This window comes from Fukomys damarensis, unplaced genomic scaffold, assembly GCF_012274545.1.
Source record: "Fukomys damarensis isolate Sample0158 unplaced genomic scaffold, DMR_v1.0_HiC HiC_scaffold_30, whole genome shotgun sequence".
In the NCBI taxonomy this organism is placed as follows: Eukaryota; Metazoa; Chordata; class Mammalia; order Rodentia; family Bathyergidae; genus Fukomys; species Fukomys damarensis.
In genome coordinates, this window is record NW_022900942.1 from 62,369,981 (window position 1) to 62,381,753 (window position 11,773).

Consider the following 11,773-nt stretch of genomic DNA (forward strand, 5'->3'; position numbering starts at 1 on the left):
CCTCCCCGCCTCGAAGCGCAGGCTGCAGTGGTCGTCGGAGGCCAGCAGCCGCTCGTTCTTCAGCCAGGAGACCTCGGGCCCCGGGTCGCCCCACACGGAGCAGGTGAGGCTGAGGGCCTGCGGGACACGCGTGTGGGAAAGGGGGCAGGTCAGTCACCGGCCGCGGGGGTGAGGGACCGCAGGGTCACGGGTAATCACGACTCAGCCTGGCCTCCCTTCGTCCCCCTTTTACAAGCCCTGACGGTGATAACTGCTATCTCCAGATGTCTCCCGGACACTCTGCCCTACTTCTTCCCACGCTTGTAGTCAATAGATCCTGGAGGTCTTGGGCACCTGGTGTCTTTGCTGCCAGACCAGCTCAGATGATCCCAGATCCTTGCTTTCTGTTTAAGTCTTATTTCTGTGTCTTTCTCTGGACTTTTGCCTTTCGATGTAGCCCCTCGGCAGGAGATCGGAGCTCAAGGCTGGGGTCTCTGATCGAAAACATTATATAAATGAACTCTACAGCATTTGAACTCTGGGGATGGGCTTTTCACTCGGCATAAGGCCCTGCAGGTTCACCCGGCTCACTGCGGTGGTGACAGCTCACTCGTTTTTTACTGCTGAGGCGGGTGCCAGGGTCCACCCATGGCCCTCAGGGTTGTGTGTGTGGTTTCCAGCCTGAGGCTGCTGTGAATACAGCTGTATGAAGGTTTGTGTACAGGTTTTTACATGACCCCGAGTTTTAACCTCTCTGGGAAACCTGCCCAAGGTGCAAGTGCTGGGTTATAAGGTAAACGCATGATTCATTTTTTTTCCCCAGAAACTGCCAAACTGCTTTCCTGAGGGGGTGGTATAATTGTGGTTTACATTTCCACCGACAATGTAAAGTGATTCGGTTTCCCCACATCTTGGCCAACATCTGTCCTTATGACTTTTGTGCTGTGTACCATTTTCTGTTTCAGCATTTAAAAAAAAAAAAGCCTTTTTTTTATTAGTTTGTGTGTGTGTGTGGAATCGAACTCCAGACCCTGCACTCGTGAGGCAGGCAGCGGCACCGCTGAGCTCCGTCCCCAGGTGTTCCAGCATTTCTGACAGCTGTCACCACATCTCACCGCGGTCCTTTCCTTCCCCGGCCAGAAATCACGGCGAGCTCACTTCACATGTTAAGTTCTATTCTTGAATTGGTTTCTAACCCCAGAAATAATGAGGAAAGAGCTAGGGCTTACAACAGACAAAGAAAGGGGCATCCATCTAAGTATATTTCTCCGGGTCTTCAGGGTCCCTGTGTACATTACCTGCAGGCCTGACATTGGGTGGATTTTTTTTTTTTTGCTGTACCAGGGATCGAACTCAGGACCTCAGGACCCTCCTGCACTGGTGTAGCAGGCATGGCACTCTGGACCTAAATCCCTGGCAACATTGGGTGGGTTAAGAACTCTGTTTTCATTGCCTCCCAAGTGCAAGGTCCAATACCAAAAGAAAAGAAAAGAAAAGAAAAACTCTATTTTCACCCAACCATCAATTAGCATTTCTTACTGAATTATTTTATGAATCCATTTCAGAAAGAAAACCATGAGGGAAATCATGACCATTCATCATGACCATTTGGGGGATTTTGATTACGTGGGGGTTAAAACTTCTCTCCTCATCCTTGCTATGACCCAGAGTCAGGCCAGGAAAATGGAAGGAGCCTACCCGGAGAACAGCTCTGTGAGAGCTGCACCCCACCCCCACCCCGGGGCAAGTGTCCCAGCCTGGCCCGGCTCCTGCTGCTGGAGGGAAAAAGCTTTTGCTCCCTCTTAGCTCTCTCTGCCCCAGGACTGCTGTGCTAAACTTGTCCTACCGATATTTAAGACTGGAGAAAGTGAGCCAGGTGTGGTGGTGCACACCTGTAATCCCAGCACTGGGGAGGCTGAGGCAGGAGGATTGCTGTGAATTCGAGACCAGCCTGGGCTACATAGTGAATTCCAGGTCAGTCTCAACTACATAGTGAGGCCGTCTCAAATAACCAAAACAACAACAATAACAACAAAAACCAAAAAGAACGGAGAAAGTGAATACGGTTTCAAAACTGTGCCCCTGGCTGTCAGAGAGATTGTTAGGGAGCCAGGCAATGCCAGTTTAGAAAGCAAACGGAGAGAGATGAGATTCTGACACAAGCAGAGCCCGCAGGAATCCATGGAGCTTAGGGAAGGCAACACAAAGGGCATGGTCCGTCCACACCCTGCCCCACAGGCCGGAGAGGCTGTTTCCTCTGTTTTCCTGGAGCTATGACGGGGCATTTTCAGTTTCTCACAACCTTTCGGAGGGTGACTGTGAAGACGCCATAGGGAGCCAGGCAATGCCAGTTTAGAAAGCAAACGGAGAGAGATGAGATTCTGACACAAGCAGAGCAGGAATCCATGGGGCTTAGGGAAGGCAACACAAAGGGCACGGTCCGTCCACACCCTGCCCCACAGGCCGGAGAGGCTGTTTCCTCTGTTTTCCCGGAGCTATGACGGGGCATTTTCAGTTTCTCACAACCTTTCGGAGGGTGACTGTGGGAAGACGCCAAGTGGCCCATACCTGACGCCAGGAGAGAAACCTGATCCTGATGTTTGGCCTACAGGGCACGGAGAGGGTCGGAAAGTGGGCTGTGTTTGAAACCCCGTGCATGGGCATTCTGGTCAAGTGGAAGGAGGCAGCCGGGAGTAGGGCAGACGGTGGCGTGCGTCGCATTAAGAAAGGGACACAGCTGAGGGTGGGCCCTTTCCTCACACTCACCTTGCCCTCCTGGATGGTGACCACGTCAGGGAGCCCGCCCAGCACCCGGGCACGATCTGTAAGCAAGGCACTTCCGGTTAGTCACTGCGCGACGGTGGCCCTCAACCCCTCCTCTGATCCGGGGCCACAAACTCCCGATTTAGCTCTCACCCTCCTGACAGGGATTTCATACTGTGCGCGGCACTCCAGGTGTAACTGCGGGGCAACATGAACGGCAGTAACAGGAAGTAGGAAAACCTCTTCCCATGGGAATATAGCAAGGCATGGGCAGAGGGAGGTGGGAAGGAAGGGAAAAAGAATTCTTTGTTTGTTTTTTGAGACAGGGTCTCACTGTGTAGTTGAGACTGACCTGGAACTCACTATGTAGCCCAGGCTGGTCTCGAACTCACAGAGATCCTCCTGCCTCAGCCTCCCAAGTGCTGGGATTACAGGCGTGTGCCACCACACCCAGCTGAAAAAGAATTTTTTAAAAAGCGAGAGAACGGAAGAAAGAAGTGGAAATAGAGCTTTTGTAAATGACAAGGGCAAATTTTTTAAATGTGCAAAATAAGAAAATGAGCCAGCAGTTTTGGGCTTTCCCCGTCTTCATCTGCATGCGGCACGTGAGCAGGAGCTGCCAGCTGCCCCCAGGAGACCAGGCCGGCAGGGCACTGTCCCAGGGGAGCTGCCCTGCAACTGCTGCAGCTGCGTGGGGTGGAGCTGGGAACGGACAGAATACCAACCTTGGCACCCGTGTGGCTCTCCCTGGGAGCGAGCGAGGGGCCTGTCAAACACGGCTTCCTTCAAGGCCTCCCCAAGACTGTCCTGTTCTATTCCCGGGGTTCACGCAGCTCTGACAGCCCACTGTTCACAGCTGAGCATCAAGGCCACCGACGAGGGGACCAGGGTCAGGATGGGTGTGAGGCCCAGGATGGCACCCTTGGCCAGTTCATGTGCCCGAGCCCTTGGGGAATGCACCTCTGTGTCACAAATGCTAAGGCCTCCCCGCTGGCACGGACACAGCGGCTGCCAGCCTCTCAGCTGTGACTCTCGGTCCTCATTTGTACAACTGCCTGCTCTGCGGAGTCAGGTGGAGGCTTGGGGTGACACCAGGTTCCTTTCTCCTGCCGATGCCATTCTACCACCGGCTCCCCACGTGACCTACCATGTGATCTTGGGCTGTCGCCTTGCTGGGCGCCCCAGGCCCCTGGCTGTAGAGGAGGGGGAGGTTTGCATGGATCTGGACTTGGAGTTTGCAGAGCTATAGCACCGCTTCTGTGGGTTCCCCTGGGCGGTGCGGAGGGCACAGGTCTGGGTGAGTCTCCCACGGCATAGGTAGATGGGAAAGTCACAGCCAGAGGACCCAGCCCCTCCCAGCTGCAGGGTGCACGACCCGGAGGACCAGGCTCCCATCGGGAGAGACAGGGCCCTGCTGCGGGTGGGGCCTCTCAGCGCGTCCCAGGTCCTCCCCGACCCGCTCTGCTCCGTGCCTCCGAGTCCTTTCAAGCTGGGCACCCACGAAAATGCGGCCGCGTTACAGTCCACCCCGCACTTAACAAGGAAACCACACTGAGGCTCGGGCTTAGCCGAGGTTCCTGAGATGCTGCTGGCCCTCTGAAGATTTGGAGGGAAGCAAACCGTGACCGCGTGGAGCATCAAGGGTTCATTCAGAGGCCAGTGTCACACAGGGCGCTAAGGGGACGGGAAATGGAGCTGCCCCATGTCAAACTTACAATGTTTCTATTTTTAACGCTAGGATTTTCCCCTCTACACTGTGCCTAGCTAGTGACTTGCAATCAGGAGGTTTCTCAGGGTGTCCTGGAGCTGGGTGACACTGTCACAGTGAAACCCGAGACTCCTTTCTTACCGGTGAGACTAAAATGAAAACGTGTGGGACCCCTGGGGTCCAACACAGAAAGGAAGGGGAAGCCTCCGGCTGGCAGTTGTGACTGCGCGCTGGAGGCCTCTCCGTCCGGGAAGCGGCCTACTTACTTTTCTCGGCGATGGCAGCTTGTCTGTGGTTGAGAGAGACGAACAAACACAGAAACAAAGAAGACTGTGTTGAGTGCTACTTGGAAGCACTGACCCCGACTGGGTCTCACTGCTGTGGGGACCTCTGGCTGCCCCAGGGCAGCGCCCTCGCTGGACAGGGGGCTCTTTCTGCACCGGCCCGGCCCCCAGGGAGATGGATCACTGCACACCGCCAGCGTTTCCCAGGGTCGCGGGTGGGGTGAGGGACTTACTTTAACCTCTGGAATTCAGCATAGGCCTCCTCGTACGCTTTAAGAGAAAAAAGCTAAGTTAGGATCTGCTCACCCCAATCCCAGGCGTGACTGTGACCTCCACGCAAGGCTCTCAGTGAAACTCCCACGCCATTTTTGTGGCTTCCTTTGCACCTGTCCTGTGCAGGGCACCTCCGCAAACCCCGTGACCCTTTTCAGTGAGGGGTGGACGTGCTCTGGGGGCTGTGTCTGGTCCCCTGGGCCGTGTTCTTTCCACCAGGCACTCGCTTCACCCAAACAGGTGGCTGCGGTGGGTGTGTTTTTTACATGAAGAAAGCAGAAGTAAAAAATGCCTATTTTTTTCAGAATCTAATGTGTTCCATAAAATCTGTTGCTTTTCTCCATCCACATTCTTTGATCTTACTTGTTTGTGTTTTGGATTTTTTCCCTCTTATGTCCCAAGGACTAAAGACTCAGCACAGACATATTGTGAGTTAAATAAAATAGTCACAGGAGGTGGTGGGTCTTGCTTTTCTGTTGGTAAGGTGTTAAAGAATGTACGAGTGTGATGTGTTCAAATCCTGTTTCAGTTCTTGCGCCCGTGTCTATATGGTGACAACTCTTGACAGGGAATAAAGAGTCTACTGTCCCGAGAAAAAGAAAAAAAATCTCCCACACAAGGAAGCTGTGCAGGGTCTGGGCCCAGCCGCTGCTCGCCCTAACACACACTGCCTTCCAGGCAGAAAACCTGACCGAGGCGTTTCAGGAATCCCGAGAAAAAGAAAAAAAATCTCCCACACAAGGAAGCTGTGCAGGGTCTGGGCCCAGCCGCCGCTCGCCCTAACACACACTGCCTTCCAGGCAGAAAACGTGACCGAGGCGTTTCGGGAAGTTTTCGGCTCAGCCCTTTTAATACAAAGGCAGGGATGGGCGCACCCAAGGAAAATGTGAACGAATCTGTTTCAGAGAAACGTTTGCTGTCTGTTGAACATCCTGAGCGCCAGAAAGGCTTCCTTTTGTGACCCGTGCCGGATATCACCGGACCCCAGCTGGACAGCCGAGAGCCTGTGTCATGTCTGAGGTCTCCCCGGCCAATGGGGCACCGTGGGCTCCAGCCGTCACGTGGCCCGGGCGCTCCCGAGACAGCTGGAGACAAACGGGCTGCACCGGGCAGAGGGTGCCAGGCTTGGCCTGGTCCTTGCCGGCCAGACGCTGCCCAGAATGGTGAGCTTCCTTACTAAGGGTAGCGCACCTTCATGTTGGGTTTCACTGAATGAAGAAATGGAGGAAAAAGCCAGCGACTAGCGTATTTCTTTTTGTTTGTTTGTTTGTTTGTTTTGGTTTTTTGAGACAAGGTCTCACTGTGCAGTTGAGACTGACCTGGAACTCACTATGTAGCCCAGGCTGGTCTCGAACTCACAGCGATCCTCCTGCCTCAGCCTCCCGAGTGCTGGGATTACAGGCGTGCGCCACCACGCCCGGTGCTTGGACAATTTTATTTCTTTAGGAAAGAGTAGAAGAAAGGGGAGAGATGGTGCAGTGTTTTTCAGCTTTTTAAGCTATAACTGGGCATCTTTTAACTTTGACAGTTTCAGTAGCAGTGCCCTGCCGTTGGGCCTTGCTGTCTGGACATCTTCGCGTGCATCTCTCCTTATTACTTCCTCTTCCGATTGTCTTCAGGGCCCCTCATCTCTCAGCAGACGACGAAGACATCTGGAACCACGAGGACCCGGACTCTCACTTCCTTCTGTTCTTTCACGCCGGTCTTTGCTTCCCCGTTCTCTCCCCTGGGCCTCCTCACTCCTCTCCCTCTGCCCCAGGTCCCACAGCCCTCATTCTTTGGGACCTCAGTGCTCAGCGATTCTCCTCCATTCCCACCTCTCTGCTTCTCGGGCGCCATGAACGAGCTCAGGCTTCGGGGACCCTAGCACCGGCTTCTCACTGCTCGGCCTTACGGAGTGGCCGTGCCCAGCCTGCCCTTCTCCGTAAGTGTCTTCCTGTGTGGGGCTCTCCGTCCACCGCAACTTCTCCACCTTGCTTCTTACCGCCTGTTCACCCCATGGGTTCTTGCTTCTGCCACTGCAGCACACGAAGACTGCTTTTCCAAAACGACTTAGTAAAATTCACAGGCGCCACGGTTTTAGCCTGAGCTCCCACCCAGGCCCACACGACCAGATCAAAGCAGGATGGATTCGCTCTGCTAGGTGCCATGTCATCAACCCGAACATAAAAACAGGCCCGGTCCCCAGGAAGTGGGACTCCAGCAGCCAGCCTGCGGGGCCAGCCGGCCCGGGCCACGGTGTCCAGGAGTCCCTCTGCTGTGCCCTGTGAGGAGAGGGGCCGAGGGGATCTGGCGAGCATGTCTGCGCCTGCGCCGTGTTGCTTCCTTGGTCCTGCTCACGCCGGCAAGGCCTGTGCCACCCCGTTTTCCTGGTCAGTACCCGGATGCTGCCCCACCCACGAATCACTGAGGAAGCCAAGGGGGGCTCTCGAGCTTAACGGGCTGGCGATTTGTTCTGTGACGTCACCAACACGACGGCCTCTTTTCACTTCCTGTTCATTGTAAAAGACCCATTTCTCTAGGAAAAACTAGAGGAGTTAAGAGGCTCCTCACATGGCCCTAAAAGTAACCCCTGAAGAGCCTTCACTGATCTTGCGCGCACGTGCACGTCCATACGTATACATTCAGAGGAACACAGGACCTGCTTTGACTTGGCCTTAAACACCCAGCAGGAAAGTACAACCAAAAAAACAGCCAAGTGATGGTCACGCACGACAAAAGCTAGGTGAGCTACACAAAGGGGCTGCAGCCTGACATCACCGCGGCTGGAAGTCTCCTGAGACACAGCCGTCACAGGCGGTGATGCTCAGTCCCCTGACTCTTCAGGAACGGGTCCTGCCGCCTGTCTCAGTACTGCATGTTGCTGCCATGTTACTTTACGGTACTTTCAAGCACCCCTCACGTAAAGCTGTGGCCTCCTGTGCAGGTGAGCCTATCGAATAAGGGTGGCAGTACGGATATTCTAGCCACTAAGTGTTGTTGCCTTGGTGGTATAAGCGAACTTTCTGTTATCTACTTGTATGTTTACTTTACTGTCACTACAATATGTCTTCAGGTCTCTAAAACGGGTCAGATCCAAGTTCTGAGCCCTAGAGTAACAAATTTAATGGCCCAATGGCCACAAAAACATAGAAATCTTTATTTACTGTCCATCTTTGCCATTGTTATAATTAAGAGAACGTTAGATTTCTTTAACAAGACTTGGGTTAATGCTGCTGGACAAATACAGGTTACTATGCAAGGTCAAAGGCTTACCCAAAATGCTGCCTGATTTTGTCTGACTCCTACAATTTTTTGAGCTATCATTCATCAATATTCTACTTTTAATTTTGAGCCCTTGCTGGCTTAACATGGTTATAAAATGAAGACGAGTGTAGCTGGCTTGCTAACATTCTTGTCCTCTCCTCCAGACCATCGAGAGTTGATGGTGCCCTGGACCACAGGACGAAGTCCCTTTTCCTTTGCCTCCTTTGGATCAGAGAAGCTGAGACTCTTGTTGATGGAGCAGCGTCCAAACCCCACCTCAGCCTGAAGCAGTTAAAAGAAGCCGGCTCCTCAGCCTTCTGCATCCCTCAAGAATAGGGGTATGGGGGGGTGAGGTAAGATAGAAAACAATAAAGATGGGTATAAAGGAGAAAAGGAGTCGGGTGTGGTGGTGCACGCCGGTAATCCCAGCACTCAGGAGGCTGAGGCAGGGGGATCACTGTGAGTTCGAGACCAGCATGGGCTACATAGTGAGTTTCAGGTCAGCCTCAACTACATAGCGAGACCCTGTCTCAAAAAACCAAAACACAAAGCAAAACAAAAAAGCAAGTCATAGCTAAAAATCATACTTTAAGAGGACTGCCACACGCGGACACCGCCAAAGGTACCTGAGACTGGTCGCGCCGCTGTTCCCTAGGTTTGTTTACACCTTTCCTCTGGACCCATCACATCCAAAACCTTTTAAGTCCATAAATTAATGTAGTTGTTAAAGATCAGGAACCTGGCCTTCTGCTAAAGGAATACACTGAGGGACTTCAAAAATATTTTTAGGCAAAACACATTAGACCACACATCTCCTCCCCGCAGAATGGTGGCCCTCATGCCTTTCACCTGTAAAAGGCCATTATCTTTCTGTCAGGGAGCCATCCTATCTCCTGTACGCCAAGGCCAAGGTGAAACTTTCTATGGACTCACAGATCCCAGATTTTCCACCACCAAAACCACATACGCATGCCCAGCTCCAAACGCAGCGCACTTTTCTCAGGGACCCGCACTCTATTTCTTTGGATGTGTACTTTTAAGTTCCTACCTCATAAACCCCCTTATGCCTCTTAAAAAAAGAAGAAAAAAATAAAGAGATCCACTTTTGCATGGCAAGTGTGAGTCAGCAGGAGACGCGGTTACCTTGTCCAGAAAGGTCCACCATCTTCTGGTGCCCCGTCTTCCCGTCAGAGAGCTCCATGATGTACTTCCCTTTGTCATTGGGAGTGGGCTCACTGATCTGCAGCCAGATCTGCTCCCCGGTGACCCCGCTCTTAACTCTGTCTGTGTACTTGATACCGGTTCCACTGTTAAAATCGAAGAAAGGGCCGTTACCACGCGCTTTCACGCAGGGCTGATCAGTCCTCTGCCTCTCATCAGAGCCTCGCCATAAACCGTGACGGGCCTCAAAAAATCTAACATCCACATCTGCCGTTGTTCTGCTGGAGAGAAACCATAGCCCTGGACGCACAGCTTTGGACTTGAGGACCTTGGTCCTCAGAGTCTGAACACTCATTAACTCATAACGGCCGGGGCAAGTGAGCAATATGTCCCAAGGACAGGAATGAGCTGTTTTCGCTTGTGTTCTTGGAGGGTTAAAGCCTGTTTAAAGAGAGATGGCCAAACTATACGCTCCTTTGCGGCACAGTTCAGGCGGATGACCTCGGGTATAAGACAGATTTCATAAGCCAGTCTGCAGCACATCATTCTTAGAGGGTGCGGGTGCCTGACGTCTGTAGGCGCATGCTACTCCAAAGCTATTTCAAACGTGAGTAACTATGTCGCGGGCCGTGGACAGGAGGGAAATAAAGGCAGAGTGGCTGCCAGCACAATCGAGGCCGTGCTGCGTCCCTGGGTGCGAGTTCCTCACAAACAGACCCACGCACTGCCTGCTCTGTGAGGGAATGAAAAGAAAAACAGCCCTCGGTATTGTGAGCCCGCTGTCTGGAAATGCTGCCATGTCACACAGAAGAGATAAGGGGAAGGTAAGTCGACACGCCCACGCTGTCAAGAGAAACTTCGTGAAGAATCTGTGGCTGTGAGAGAGCGGCATACGACACTACTTCATCATGGTGACAGTCGTGCACAGAGAGAAAGACGGGAAGGAAGTACCGAAAATGTCTGCAGTGCAGCTCATAAAACTACGGAATCAGACCACGAATTCTCTTTGACTTTGCAATAGGTCACAAATGTATTTTCTGAAACAAGTGTGCACTGTGTTTTATAGTTGTAATAAACATGAACGTCAAAGCATAGAAAAGCAAAGTTTTCCACCAACATAATTTTAGCTTTCAAATAAATAGTTTTTTTCTTATACCCCTACATTCTTTGAAGAATATTTATACATTTAAAATATGTTAAGAAGTAACATGCATAAAACGATAAAGGAACTCATCCGTATACCACATATTTTACCCCAGGTAACAGACATGTCTGAGAGGGTTAGACACAAAGACTCCTGCCTGTTCTGCGGTAGTACGCCTGAGGTCTTTCATCTCTGGCTAACGCGCATAATGCTGACTTCCATATGCTGAGCACTGCAGATAGGATGGGTTCTACTGCTCCTGTTTTATATATTAAAAACCTGAGATTTGTAAAATTAAGTGACTTGCCTAAGATTACAATGGGAGATGGGAGTAAAGTAGAGACTAAAACCCACTTTAAGTGTTTTTCTCATGATACCATACCTACAAAAGACAGTTAAGACAATCCTCAATTTCTGGATCTCTCTTAGGCACACAATTACAAAAGAAGGTCACGTAGCTGACAAGACAAGTAATGGATGAAATGTATACTTTGCTAGTCCAACAGCAACTTCCTCGAAACACATTTTCAATGCTCACTTTTTTTGAACAAATAATCCTTTTTGAGAGGACATAAAGCTTTTTGATTGATGGTTCAACTAATTCTACTTCTTTCATTCTTCAGACTGATAGAGTACAATGTCCTAGATGTCACAGAAGAATTTCCTAGAATTTGATTTATTTCGACTTATAAATAATTACTTTCCTAAAATGTATTCTGAAGAAAAAGAAGAAATGAAGCCGGATTTGTGTTCTGCACTGGATCTATAGAGTTCAGGAAGTGATTAATAATAGTAGTAATAATAAGCTTTTCCATGAGTTAAAGCTGTTTTAAAGAAAACCCAAATTGGTGCTTTGTTGGACATAGCTTAGGCTCATGGCTCTTTGGAGACCTCTGTTTTTGTTGGCGGTGCTGGGAATTGAACCCAGGGCCTTGTACATGCCAGCCAAGCACGCCACCACTGAGACTTTTCCTTACATTTAACTGATACATAAAAACATCAACTGTACATATTAGTGGGATAATGCGGCATTCTGATACATGTGTATATTTTGTAACATTTAAATCCGCTCAAGCCTATCTGTCTTCTGAAACACTATCACTTCTTCCAGTGCCCTTTCTCGTCCCTTTCTACAGTGTGCCGTACACCATCGTGACCGCCAGCAGCACCTCAGAACCTCTTGTTCCTGCCAGCCGTAGCTGAGCCCGTCGGCAC

At 51.2% G+C, this 11,773-nt stretch overlaps 1 protein-coding gene across 1 annotated transcript in view; it reads right to left on the reverse strand.

The window, feature by feature from the left end:
• Positions 1-11,773, reverse strand: part of Myom1 (myomesin 1) — a 140,244-nt gene that overhangs the window by 985 nt on the left and 127,486 nt on the right. Inside the window, exons 34-38 of the mRNA XM_010638739.3 lie at positions 9,397-9,560; positions 4,968-5,004; positions 4,717-4,739; positions 2,746-2,801; positions 4-117 (exon numbers count right to left, since the gene is read on the reverse strand). Of these exons, the coding sequence (XP_010637041.1) occupies positions 4-117; positions 2,746-2,801; positions 4,717-4,739; positions 4,968-5,004; positions 9,397-9,560 (394 nt within the window). The remainder of the gene's footprint in view (positions 1-3; positions 118-2,745; positions 2,802-4,716; positions 4,740-4,967; positions 5,005-9,396; positions 9,561-11,773) is intronic.